We start from the raw sequence: 14,797 nt of genomic DNA on the forward strand, positions 1-14,797 counted from the left end.
ACCCTGCAGTCCTAGGTAGCTAAGGAATGTGGGCGGCAGGGGTGCAGCAAGTGCTGCCTAAACAATGTTTGATAGAGTTCAGAGAATGGCAACAACAGGAAAGAAGCAGATTTGAAACGCGCAAGAACATTGTAAACATCTTGCCCTTGTTTTGCTTTGTGTGAACTGACTATAAAATAAAGCTTCAGCTTACAGCTGTGTCACTGTTTCCTCATCCACCCACAGTGATCCACCTGGTCCCAACTGTATTCTCTTGTCTGTCTTCTTTAATCCTTCACCGCCCCTACTCAGGTTCACCTCTGGCCATGCTGGACGGGGTTCAGAATGGCCCTTCAGAACTGCTTCAAGTAGGGCTAAGATGGCCAGGCCTTTATGCTCCCTCATCAGTCATTCATGCATGTGGTCTCTCCTGCGAAGGGCACAACCTCACGCAGGGCATCTCTCTGCCAGCCAAAAGCACTCCCAGACCACAGGGAGTATCTGGATGGTACCACACAGGATCCATGACTCCTCTACCCATTTCCTTCCAGTTGTTTCCTATTTCACTCAGAATAAACCCAAAGTCTTTATCATGTCTCTCTGGCCTCATCTCCTACCACTCTTCCCTTCACTCACCCCCACAAGCCACATTAGGGACCTAGAAGTTTCTTGAACTTCCCCTTCTCCTACCTCTCACCAGTATGCTCCTATCTCCAACACTTGCTATTTCTTCCTTCTAAAAAGTTCTTCCCTGCAGATATCTACAGGGCTGGCTCCTTCACTGTATTCAGGTGTCTGCTCAAAATTTGTTTCATCAGAGGGTCTTGTCTCACTAACTTGTAGCAAATAGTACACTGCCCTTTCACTCTGTTCCCTTAGTTCACAGTTTTCCTGCATAATATGAGCACCGTGGCATGGTGCATTGTCTTGTGGGCAGAAGGCATCTCCATGATACGCCATCAACATGATAGGATGAACTTGATCAGCAATGATGTTTAGGTATGTTGCGCTATTCAGACGTTGTTCCACACGAATTAAAGGGCCCAAATCATGCCAGGAAAACATGCTCCAAACCATAGCACTGCCCCCACCAGCTTGAAGGGTTGTACTTATGCACGTGGAGTACATGCTTTCATGCTGTTTCCTTGAAATTCTCACTCTGCCATCTGCATGATGCAACTGAAAATGTGATTTGTCAGACCACATGATTTTTTTCCCAATGATCGACTGTCCAATCCTTGTGTTCCTGTGTGAATTGGAGACGTTTTATCTTGGTAACTGCAGACAGCAAAGGTGTTTGAATAGGCCTTCGGCTTCCATATCCCATACGATGCAGTGTACGGCTAATTTGTCTACAAACATCAGGTGGTCATAATAATCTGGCCACTCAGTGTATATATAGTAGGCTTCTGTAGATGTAATGGAATAATGTATATAAAGCATCATTAAACACCACCAGATGGATAACATTGACAATCTAAAAATTACTTATAAGCATAATGCCTAGCTCAATAGTTGGTCATTATTTTTTTCATTTATGATAAACATATGGAATGATTTGTGGTTAGAGTTGTTTTTTATGAACCTGTGATTAAGTTATGCAAATAAAATTTTCAATTCATCATTTTAGAGTGTGCCCTGTAGAGAGCCTGGGCTGATATATCAATGTTTTTAATAGAGAGAAATTTGTTAATTTTACATTAGAGAGTTTCAACCCAACAAAAATTTTTTAAAAATATATTTTATTGATTTTTTACAGAGAGGAAGGGAGAGGGATAGAGTTAGAAACATTGATGAGAGAAACATTGACCAGCTGCCTCCTGCACACCCCCTACTGGGGATGTGCCTGCAACCAATGTACATGCCCTTGACCAGAATTGAACCTGGGATCTTTCAGTCCACAGGCAGACACTCTCTCCACTAAATCAAGCCGATTTTGGCCCAACAAAAATTTTAATGTATGATGTTGGAGAATGTTTCCATTAAATCCAATGTGGGGAAAGGAAAATTCCAAAGGAATCTTATGATTTCTTTTGCAGAAAAAAAGAGTCATCCTTTTGCAATCAGAATCATCATTCTATAATTGTTTTGCAAATTTGGATGTATGCAAGCTTGAATTTCTGCAACTCTGTGTAAGGACTTGCTGCAATGCTTCTTACAGTGTGTGTATATATTTACTGCATAAAAGGCCCTTCGGCAGTTATACTGATGGTTGAAAACGTAGGAGGGAAGTCAGAAAATACATGTTTAAGTTCTTATCAATCTGCATATAGAAACAATTTAAAAACTTTAAAGAAAAATACCTTTGCAGATTTAAATTGCCATTTCACAAATAGTTTTTAATATGTATATATATATATATTTAAAGTATTACATATAGTAGTACATATATCTCCTTTTTACAAATAGTTCTTAATCTAGTAAACGTTCCTCTAGTCTAGGCAGTAACAGCAACAAGAGCAAGTAGGAAAGTGAGAAATACCTTCGAATGTCTGCTGTAGCCCCCTGGGTTAGACTAAAAGCAGGCGGGCAGGAAAGGCTGCTAAGCAGGGAGGTTTGCACTACAAAGCGGGAGCAATAGGCCAACCCCTATCACTCACTACAAGTGACATCCGCCCACCTAGATAGAGCTCGAAATACCAGCCCTCTCTCCAATTAAGTCTTCTATTTCACCATTCTGCGTGAAAATAAAGCTGGATTTAAACAGCAGTAGGGAGGAAACACCAGCGGATTCCTTAAACCTGCAAGGAAAACGCAGGCTTCCCGTTGGCCCAAGGGCGTCCAATCGGCGCCCGCTTCTCAAGGGCCAATCAGAGTTTGTCTTACATTGAGACGCGGGGGGCGGGGCAGGGGAGGAGCCGGAAGTCCCTGCCTCCCGGGTGTTGCTGCCATTGTCACCTGGAGGGCTGTGCGCTCCTGGGGCTCCGCTTGTTACCTGAGCTCTGAGGGCCGAGCAGTTCAGCCCTGCTCTGTGCTGGCTGGGTTTGCCTGTATTTGTTCCCAGTCACTGCTCATGTAATGCACTCCCTGAGCCAGGAAATTAAAGCATTCTCCCGGAATAATCTCAGGAAGCAATGCACCAGGGTGACAACGCTAACGGGGAAGAAAATTATAGAAACCTGGAAAGATGCCAGAATTCATGTTGTGGAAGAAGTAGAGCCGAGCAGTGGGGGTGGTTGTGGTTATGTGCAGGATCTTAGCTTGGACCTGCAGGTTGGCGTTATTAAGCCATGGTTGCTCGTGGGTGAGTATATCTATTTGTCATTGAGTCCTCTGATCGTATTATTTTATCATTGCTTATCTTAACCTATTAATAGTTTGTATTATCAGCTGTCCTGCCGAAGAAGTTAAAATGTTTCCCTTTTTGGGACACGGGACTTCCATCAGCCAGAGAAGTTTCTGCCCCCATGGAAAGTATAGATTCTAGTAGCACAGAGCACCTGGTATTTGAATTTTAGGAAAAGTTTCTTCCTGTTTTTCTTCCTAAACTCTGGAGAATAACACATTAATGTGTGTGTGTTGAGGGGGGGGGGTGTGTTATTATAAAAGGATATGGTTTTTAAAAATCAAAGGAAAAATAATGTTTTTATTAGGAAAAACTTCCAGTTTCAATTTAAAATTATAGAATAGTACTTGAAATAGTCAAGTGCTTGTTTGCCTGTTCTGCTGTTAAAAACCGTAAGGAAGGCATGCTTCCTGTGACCACATCTGTCCATGGTGGCTATTGATAGAATGTTAAGGAAAAGGTGGGCTTTATTTTATAGCTATGAGTCTGATGGTTTTATGACTTTTTGTATTATGGAAAATGCTGATTTTTCTATCCAAAGATTAGTCCACGAATAGCAAACGAAGCACAGTTATAAATGTATAAACTTGTTAGCTTGGCAAGACTATGGTACAGTAGTCTTAAAAAAAATAGTCAACAATTTTTTCAAGTTAGTTTGAATTATTTTTCATTTATGAGTAGAGAAATTAAGAATTGGAAAGATGAATAATGTGTCAGTATTTATGCAGCCACGCCATTCTTGAGTGAAAGCACTGGGCTGGGAGTCAGAAATAGCCAAATACGGTACGCACAGCATCTCACTCCTTTTAAAAACTCTGAAGTAGTGATCATCAGCTCCATTTTTCAGATGGGAACTGGATTTAAGATCAGTGAAGTGATTTGCACAAGGTTAAAACACCAGTATTTAATAACTGGACATCAAGCTCAAGTCTGATTGACTCCTGCTCTTTGTGAACAAATGGACGCCCCCAGGGAGTCCAGGTTTTCGGTTCCTCTGTGCCTTTAGCTTAACTAGATGAGCTAGTGCAAGTCATCTTTCCTCTCTGGTAAAGCTGAAGTAACAGAATCTGCTTCTCTCACGGGGTTGTTCTGAGGTTATTGTAAAAGGGTTTTTGTGTTGTGTCTGTGAAAGATTTTTGAAACCAATTGCAGTACACATATGAGTTGTGATTGTGTTGTGTATTATATGAATTGTTACATGAGCTATCTTTAAATTCACCAAATAAATACCTCCAAGTAGTTTCTGCAGTAGTGAAAAATAAAGTGGGTTTATCTAGCTAGTCTGGAAACTTCACCCAGGACTTGCACACCTAGGAAAGGATATATATCCAGGCACATTTTTCAATTATTTGGCTTCCACTGTAATAATAATGGTTTGAAATTACTGGAGAATTTTAAATTTTGCTTATTATTACTTTTTATCTAGACGTATCCAAAGTGAATTGATGAAGACAGCGTTCTCATATTGGCATTGGGATCCTTCCCAGGACCCTGGAGAGTTTGGGGGGCTTGTGAGACGGGTCCCTATTTGGTCCCCTCTCTGGACCAGGAAATGGAATCTTTTCATGGGGCACAGCCCCCTTTCTTCTGAGAGGAGAGGGACCTTCTCCTGCTTAGTTACAAGTGCCTATTCCTGAGGGACCTTGGGTGGTTCCATCTACAGTTCTTCCACATGAATGATGCAGGGGTTGTTTCGGACCAGACTAGGTTTCTTGCTGGAGACGGGGGTTGTTTCTAGGTTGCCTCCAACAGCTTCTTTCACCTCTTCAAAACTACCCAACTCCAACCCAGCACTACCTGCCAATTAACTTTTGTTTTTGGTGGAGAATAAAGACAATGAAGAACTAAATGTAATACACATATTTATATAAAATATAATCTGTCTTTCTAAAATATAAGTTTAAAATATATTCTGTCTTTTAAAAGTGTAATCTGTCTTTTTCAGTTAGTTCATAAATTCAAACAAGCATCTACCTTTCAAAAATCTCATATAGGCCCTTGAACTATCTGACAGGTTGCTAAAAGATGTTAGTGAGAATTTTTGTCCTAGGCTTTGCAGATTATATTTTTCCAATAAGGACTTTGCTTCAGTTGAACTTCATTCCTAAATGAAGAAAGTGTTGTCCTAGCTGGTGTGGCTCAGTCAGTCGGGCACTGAAGTCACTGGTTTGGTCCCAATCAGGACCTATGCCCAGGTTGCAGGCTCCATCCCCAATGTGGGGCATGCAGAGGGCAGCCAATCAATGATTCTTTCTCATCATTGATGTTTCCATCTCACCCACATTCACTTTCTCTCTGAAATTAATAAAAAAAAATATTTTAAAAAAGAATACTAAATTCGTATCAACATACTCATATTCTGAAAGTCACTTTCAAAATATGGCAGACAACTCTGAAGTATAATAGACCTGTTCCTTTTGGTGTGTGTGTGGGCGGTGGGGGAGAGGGGAGGGTGTGTGTGTGTGATGGAAATGATCAAAGTATCCAGCTTTGATAAATATAATAATGAGTTTAGGGTAAAAATAGGAAAGAATTTCTATTGTATGTTTCTTTTTTCTTTTTTCCTTTTTTGTAAGGACTTGTCAAAGTAGAATTATTATTTAAAAAATGAATACATGTTAAACCATCACATTTCAATTAATTTTTTTGATCCCATTTCCCCTCTCTAGAGATGGTAAGGACTTCTGATAGAGAGCTGAGAATTTTTTCTAATTATGGAGTATTTCAAATGCATAAAAAATTTCAGACAATACTGTAACAGGCAATTGTGTATCTACCATTCGGCTTTAACAAATGTTAATATTTTGATAGGCTAACTTTTAAGCAAAATAAAGCTCAGTGAGGAGCCTGAGAGCTTTGTATTACCAAGAGAATATTGACCAACCAGCCCACTTACTGGCCTTTCAGCTACCTAAAACCATGTCAGAGAAGCTGGCAGATTTCCCAAATAGGTAAGGTAAGAAAAACATTGTTTATGGAAATAAAATCTAATTCAGGAAAGCAAAATACTTGATTAATAAATATCCTATTTTTTCATGGTATTTTCCCCCCCACTTTAACTAGTTATTCACTTGCAAGAATTTGCTTACTAACTAGAATCATTCTCCAAGTGTGGGAGATCTGGGAAGCAAACTTGGACAGGAAGAAACTGTAAAAGGTACAGCTCTAGCGATGCACAGAGTGCGGGTGGAATTCTATAGACCCACAGTGCTTGCTTTAATCTACTTGGTGCTCCCAAACCAGCTGGTACAAGTCTTTTTAAATATATTCTTTTAAAAAAAAAAATTCAAAACAAATATTTTTGTAAAAAATACAAATGAGCAGAAAGAAGGAAAAGAATCACCTGTAATCCTACTTTTAACATTTTGTTCTATATACTTCCAGTCCCATTTTAAGCATACACATTTTTGTTATTACAAAAATGGATGATGGTATATTGTAACCTGCTTTTATTACCTAATATATTGGAAATATATTTCCATGCCCTATCTAATATGGGTATATGTTTCACTACATAATTGAACCATCTTTTATTTAACCCAATTCCTATTATTGGGCTTTTTTTTAAAAAAAAAAAAACAACAAAAAACACCTAGATTAAAAACAACCTATTATTGGGTTGGTTGTTCTATTTTTGTGGTATCACAAACAATACTGTGATAAACATCCTGATAGCTGATCTTTATAACATCCAGAACTTTTAAGACAAATTTCCAGAAGTGGGAAATCACAGTCCAAGAGTATACATAAACAAGATAATATATATATATATATATATATATATATATATATATATATATATATATTATTGATTTTTTACAGAGAGGAAGAGAGAGGGATAGAGAGTTAGAAACATCGATGAGAGAGAATCATCGATCAGCTGCCTCTTGTACAACCCCTACTGGGAATGTGCCTGCAACCACGGTATATGCCCTTGACTGGAATCGAACCCGGGACCTTTCAGTCCGCAGGCCGACACTCTATCCACTGAGCCAAACCGGTTTTAGCACAAGATGAATATTTTTATAAGCTATCATCAAATTGTCTCTCAGAAAGTTGGAATGAGGTCCTCCCAAGTTGTTGTTTTTAAAATAAATAAATAACAGAATTGTTGCAAAAATTTGATAAAAAGTCAGGATGATTATTTTCATATTCAAGGTGATACGACTTATTTCTTATAGGGTCACAAGATGCTGCTCATGATCTGGATACACTGAAAAAGCACAAGGTAAGAAAAGTTTCCTGGCACCATGTATAAAAAGGGGAAAATATGTTTACTGAGGATAATAATACAAAGCCGAGGTGTGAAGAGCTATTGGAGAACAAAGTGTTATGGGACCAGAAGGAATAGATTACTGAACTTGCAGTCCCCTTGCCCTGATCTAAGTATGGCCTACTGTGTCATAAGGTCTCAGTTGAAAAATAATACCTTCAGAAAGCCCTACCTGACTCATGTTGCTGCCTCCCAACTCGCCGCATTGCCTCATTGAATTCTTTCAGAGAATGTATTCTCATCTCAAAATCTTATTTTAAGAGCGAGGATCTTACTCCTTGCTCATTTCTGTATCTCCTGAACCTAGAAAGGGGCCTAGCACTCATTTATTTCATGGGTGAGAGGCAAGGTTTCTTTCAAATCACTTTGTTCCACCTTCCATTAAAAATTGTTGCTCTTGTCTGGCCAGTGTTGCTCAGTAGTTGAGCATCAACCCATGAACAAGGAGGTCATGGTTTGATTCTTGGTCAGGGCACATACCTGGGTTTCAAGTTCAATTTCCCATTAGGGAGCTTGCAGGAGGCAGCTAATCAATGATTCTCATCATTGATATTTCCTTTTTTAAATATTTTATTAATTTTTTACAGAGAGGAAGGGAGAGGGATAGAGAGTTAGAAACATCGATCAGAAACATCGATCAGCTGCCTCCTGCACACTCCCTACTGGGGATGTGCCCGCAACCAAGGTACATGCCCTTGACCAGAATCGAACCTGGAACCTTTCAGTCTCAATGCCGATGCTCTGTCCACTGAGCCAAACTGGTTAGGGCTCATCATTGATATTTCTCTCTCTCTCTTCCTCTCCCTTCCTCTCTAACATCAATAAAAATATATTTTTAAAAATATATTTTATTGATTTTTTACAGAGAGGAAGGGAGAGAGATAGAGAGCTAGAAACGTTGATGAGAGAGAAACATCGACCAGCTGCCTCTTGCACAGGGGATGTGCCCGCAACCAATGTACATGCCCTTGACTGGAATTGAACCTGGGACCTTTCAGTCCACAGACCGACGCTCTACCGCTGAGCCAAACCGGTTTCGGCAATAAAAATATTTTTATTTTTATTTATTTATTTTTTTAGCCGGGACCGGTTTGGCTCAGTGGATAGAGAGTCGGTCTGCGGAATGAAAGGTCCCGGGTTCGATTCCGGGCAAGGGCATGTACCTGGTTGCGGGCATATCCCCGGTGGGGGGTGTGCGGAAGGCAGCTGATCGATGATTCTCTCTCATCGATGTTTCTGGCTCTCTATCCCTCTCTCTTCCTCTCTGTAAAAAATCAATAAAATATATTAAAAATATATATATATTTTTTAAAAAAAACTAAGACGTATGCTAAGAAATAATGAATACAATGAGAAGCATGTTATGACAAGAAACAGTGACTTGTTTTTCTTGTCCATGTAGCCTTTGGATTCTCTTAAAGGACTTTCCATGGCTCCTTCCATATGCTTGGTGGGCTCTAGGAAAGGGCTTGAATGCATACGTGGAGTAGGAGGTTGCTTATGTGCACCATTTGAAAGAAAATATTTCATAGCCATCCCATGTTTCACCCACACTAACTCACCAGAGCCTTTGGGTTTGATAGTTTCAAAAGCTCACCAGGTGATTCTAATATGCATCCACACTGGAGAACCATGTGCTTACAAAGAGGAAATAATTATCAAAAGGGAAGTTTGTGCTGCTGACACACTTCCCTTAAGCTTTTTATATGGACATCCATTAACTTATTAAATATTTTAAGTACTTTCTGTGCCAAGGTCACTGCTCATTCACACTGCTTACTTATAATAGTGAATAAGTGCCCTTGCCAGTTTGGCTCAGTGGATAGAGCGTTGGCCTGTGGGCTGAAGAGTGCCGAGTTTGATTCTGGTCAAGGGCACATGCCTGTGTTACGGGCTCAATCCCAAGGGGGGTGGTGAAGCTTGCAAGAGTCAGCCGATCAATGATTCTCTCTTATCATTGATGTTTTTTTCTCTCTCCCTTCCTCTTTGAAATCAATAAGAATATATTTAGGGATGGGGTGGTGGGGGAGTGGTCAATGGGGGAAATAGGAGACTCATGCAATACTTTAAATAGTAAAGAGTTTAAATTTAAAATCATAATAGTGAGTAAGTTAAACTCCTTTGTGGAGTTTCTAATACAATGAAGGAGACAATCACTAAGGAGTAAGGGTATCATAGGAAAAGTAGAGAGTGCTATGGAAATATATAGAAATAGCGCCTGGGTGAGGGAGGAAGCATCAGACCAGGCTTTCTTGAGGAGATATTATTTACGTACACATCATGCTTAAATTGTGTATTCTTGTTACAGATCTCAACATCCCAGCCTCTTTGTAATTAATCTACTTCATGAGAATTTTTTTTTAAATCATCCTTTATTTTTATTTTTTTTATCTTTAAGGTGACTCATATTCTCAATGTTGCATATGGAGTTGAAAATGCTTTCCTCAGTGACTTTATATATAAGAGCATTTCTATACTGGATCTGCCTGAAACCAATATCCTGTCTTATTTTCCAGAATGTTTTGAATTTATTGAACAAGCAAAAATGAAGGTAAGTTTTGTTTTGATCCAAAGTTCTTCAAAAGCAGAATTTTTAAAATATGGGTCCATTACTTAGTTTTTATTCTTTTTGTAGTGAATATGTAAAGAACCATTATGAAATCTCTCCAATAATATTTCATGAATTCCTACAATTATTTAGTTCTCTAATTGCTCTTTTCTCAGTGATATATTCATTTTTAAAATTAATTTCTCCTCTTCCTATGTAGATTTCCTCTAACAGTTTATAACTCACCTTCCAACTGATCAGTTTGTAAGCAAATCAGGTGGACTGCAGGATAAAGTAGCTCTAGTTCTGATAATATATTTATGAAAATTAATAAGCATTTATTTTTGTGGCCACAGTAGGGATTGTGATTCTGTGCATTTTTACAATAGAATTTTAGGGTGCTCTAAGGACTGAATGGGTATTGCTTTTCTGAGATTGTATGAAAATGCTGATAAGAAGCTGTTCATTGGGTCTCAGACTATAGTAGAAGACCAGCTGATTGTATAATATTCGATCTTAGTACTGGATCCAAGTCAACATGCTGACAGGCTGGGCTTCTGCTTTGGTCATTACCCATAATTAAACTGAAATGACATGATTTATAATCTGCATGTAATTCTTACAAACTTTATGTGAGATGAGTAGATGGGAATGTAGAAGCACTTACAAAAAAAAAAGTTAACTCTCCAAGAACACCTGATTATTAATGAGTTAACATTAGACCCAGTTTAATTGAATTTTGTCTAATGATCTCCTTTCTGCTTTTCTCCGTTCCTTCCTCCCTCCTCTCCTTTCCTTCCCCCCGTCTCATATCAATAAAAACATATTTTTAAAAAAGTTCATTTGAAAGTTTTCATCAGATATTATTCTATGATTTTAAAATATCTTCAATCTCATCAAAATGAACTACTGTACAAAGTGAGAAAAGTTTCATATGCGTATAATGACTATTTGTGTTTTGCTTTTCTTGTACAAAAAGTTAATATCTGGAAATGACTAAAATATATATATATATATATATATATACACACACACACACACACACACACACACACTAGAGGTCCTGTGTACGAAATTCATGCACTGGGGGCTGGGGAGTTCCTCAGCCTGGCCTGTGCCCTCTAGCAGCCCAGAAGCCCTCGGGTATCGGGCCTACGCCATCAGTCGGACATCCTTAGCGCTGCCACGGAGGTGGGAGAGGCTCCTGCCACTGCTACTGCACTCACCAGCCTGTGAGCCCAGCTTCTGGCTGAGCAGTGCTCCTCCTGTGGGAGCACACTGACCTCCAGGGGGCAGCTCCTGCATTGAGCATCTGCCCCCTGGTGTCAGTGTGCATCATAGCGACCAGTCCTGCAGTTTGGTAGATTTGCATATTAGCCTTTTATTATATAGGATAAGAAAACAATTTAAATTGTCTTTTTGATATGAGGATTTTCAAAATATAACTAATTTTGTTGTGGATCACTTGGATTTCTTGAAATCACATGCACTTGCAAATTTGTTACAACAGATCTAGGAAAGGAATTTTGTAACAGATTTATGAATCTGAGAAAACTGCCTTGCAAAAGTAAAATAAGTCAATGAGCTATAAACATAGTATTGCTAATATATGCTTTGGGTAGAAAGGTTTTAGTTCTAAGTTTTGTTTTTTATCCCCTTCCTCTGTTTGAATCTTTTACCAAAAGAAGAATCAGGAAATTAAGTAACTAAAATGTTTAGTTCTGTAGTGTGTCCCACAGTTCACTACATTCCATTCAGAACATTAACTTTTTAAAAGCCTGAAACAAGCCAACCTGTATCAGTGGCGTTCCATCAGATCTATCACATTCATTATTAATGCAATATTACCCCCATCAGCATTGGTCTTACACTGTGTCTCTTTTCACTTGCAAAGTATCATTTTCAGGTTACCTGAAACGTTATTCGTTTATTGACCTCATGCTGGTGTCTAGTTACCTTTATTACTTCACATTGTCATGAGCTATTTGTGTCATTTTACTACATCATAAATTTAGCTTATTTAAAAAAAAGTTTCCATCACCATTTATCCCCCCTATATCCTCCTATACCTCAATCCCCCCCCCCCTCAATCACTAGACTTCAGTCTCCAGAATTTATCTAAAGATAGAAAATTGTTTTCCTTGCTGATCATTTTACACAGAGATTTCCAAATTAATGTCACTATCTTTATGGGAACACTATGTGTACATGGAATATCTTGGGCTTTCTGTTTAGTTATGATTATGTTTTCTTCATCAGGCTTTTTTGTGTACTTTACTGGATTATTTCAGTTTAACAAAGGATGCTGTTTCAGAATTCCAAAGACCTCATCAAAGCACTTCAATCCTAGCATTTGGAAAGAGGAGGTGTTGGTCGACCAATTGATTAGTTTTTCCATTCTTTCCTTACAATGCATTGTATTTTGATAATTGAATAAATTTATAGGATGAATATCTATATATATATAAAAGGCTAAGTGACTGGCTGACTAGCCAACTGGCCAATAGGTATGATGTGCACTGACCACCAGGGGGCAGACGCTCAACAAAGGAGCTGCCGAGTGACAGCAACTTTGCAAAGTGCCCTCTTGAACTCTGGGACCCCTTGGGGAATGTCAGACTGTGGGTTTCAGCCCTATCCCCACAGGACAGGCTGAGGGACCCCACCTGCCAAAGGGACCTCACTTCCTTCACAGATGCCTTTCAAACCCTAGCACCGCCATAGGTGCAGCTGGTCGGGGAGGGACCACTCAAGGTTGGCTCCAGGGTATGTCCAGCCTGTCTTACCCAGTCCTGCCCCGCTGGCCACCTTCTAATTAATTTCCTTTCAGTGTGCACAAATAGGTGCACTGGGCCTCTAGGTTTTTGGTTGTTGTTTTTTTAAAATAATTTTTAATAGTATAAGAATGTAATATTGGTTTAATAACCTTTCTTAAGTTAATAATGAAGAGTTTTGTTTGATTTTTATTGCAGGATGGAGTGGTTCTAGTCCATTGCAATGCAGGGGTTTCCAGGGCAGCTGCAATTGTAATAGGCTTCCTGATGAATTCTGAAGAAATCTCATTTACCACTGCTTTTTCTCTGGTGAAAAATGCAAGGCCTTCCATATGTCCAAATGCTGGCTTCATGGAACAGCTTCGTACATATCAAGAGGGCAAAGAAAGCAATAAGTCTGACAAAATACAGGAATTAGAAGGAGACAACAATTCATGAGTTACATACTAGCAGATGACGGAAAACTAGTTTCTCAGTTGGCCTCTAAACCACCTTTCCCCTTTTTTTAGAGAATAGACTAATAAAAACTTGTTTTGTTTTGTTTTGTTTTTTTGTGAAAACGAAGGTCAATGGATTGTCCTGAGATAGCATATAAATAATTTTATTAAATTATATCATGTTTTCTTTGATATTACAATGTGTGATTAAATGCTTCTTTGATTTGCTAAGGAAGAATAACAATGTATTACCAATAATTGATTTCTATAGAAGGAAAAATGCTTAAATTTAAAAATCTATGTTAGAGCATGGGAAGGTTAAATCAGTGATTAAGACTTTTCTATTCCAGCAACTGTATCTAGGATGGAAAAACTTGAAATGCTACTTGACTTACCATTTCAGAAGGAGATAAATTTCTTCATAAATAATTTAAGATTAAAAACCAATACTGTGCCCTATCCGGTTTGGCTCAGTGGATAGAGCATCGGCCTGCAGACTGAAGGGTTCTGGGTTTGATTCCAGTTAAGGGCACATGAGCGGGTTGCTGGCTTGATCCCCAGTAGGGGGCGTGCAGGAAGCAGCCAACCAAGGAGTCTCTCTCACCACTGATGTTTCTAACTCCCTCCTCTGAAATAAAAAAAAAATATGAAAATAAAAACAATCACCAATACCGTAAACCTTCCAAAAGAGGTAAACAAAATGTGGAGGTTTATACAATATTTACATAGTGGTTACAGTATTCACAAAATGTTTATGTCTTTTTGTACCCACTTTTTATTTTTATTTTTAAAATTTAATTATATACCCTGCATTTATTTATAAGTTTTTGTGTGGATTTTTTTCTCTTGCATTATTGTGAGCTTATGGTTCTTAAATTAGGTGCATTGTGTGTTTTTCATCGTGGGTCCCTAGCATTCTGTTTTTTTTAGTCCCAGGCATAATTTTTTTATCTTCTTGGGTCTGTGGAAAAACATTTTGTACTGAAATTTGTTTTTTAGTTGTCATTTGTTCAATGATCTGTTTTCTAGTTCAATATCTTACTAGATAACATATTTTAAGGAAACAAGAGTTTGGTTTTATAAGAAAATTTAAATATATTGTTAGAAAGCCTAAAATTATTTACAATTTTACTTGTGGCCAGAGGCTTTGAATGGTTCATTTTAAAAAAATAAAGTTCCATACTGTCAAGGCTGACCTCCACATTGTAAATTTGCTTAGAGCCCTAACCAGTTTGGCTCAGTGGATAGAGCATCAGCCTGTGGACTCAAGGGTCCCAGGTTAGATTCTGGTCAAGGGCATATACTGTGTTTGTGGGCACATCCCCAGTAGGGGGTGTGCATGAGGCAGCTGATTGATGTTTCTCTCTCATTGATGTTTCTAACTCTCTGTCCTCCCTTCCTCGCTGTAAAAAATCAATAAAATATATTTTAAAAATAAATAAGTAAATTTGCTTAGATATATTCTTTGACTTATTCAAAATAAAATGTACTTAAAATTAA

At 38.5% G+C, this 14,797-nt stretch overlaps 1 protein-coding gene across 1 annotated transcript; it reads left to right on the forward strand.

The window, feature by feature from the left end:
• Positions 1-2,859: 2,859 nt before the first annotated feature.
• Positions 2,860-13,956, forward strand: DUSP19 (dual specificity phosphatase 19). Its single transcript, XM_084892626.1, is given in 5 exon segments — positions 2,860-3,223; positions 7,447-7,493; positions 9,937-10,089; positions 13,059-13,280; positions 13,282-13,956. Coding segments are annotated over 5 exon segments (684 nt in total). The 5' UTR covers positions 2,860-2,997; the 3' UTR covers positions 13,318-13,956.
• The last annotated feature ends 841 nt before the right edge of the window (positions 13,957-14,797 follow it).

Source organism: Pipistrellus hanaki (genome assembly GCF_964339955.1).
Source record: "Pipistrellus hanaki genome assembly, chromosome: 8".
Taxonomy (NCBI): Eukaryota; Metazoa; Chordata; class Mammalia; order Chiroptera; family Vespertilionidae; genus Pipistrellus; species Pipistrellus hanaki.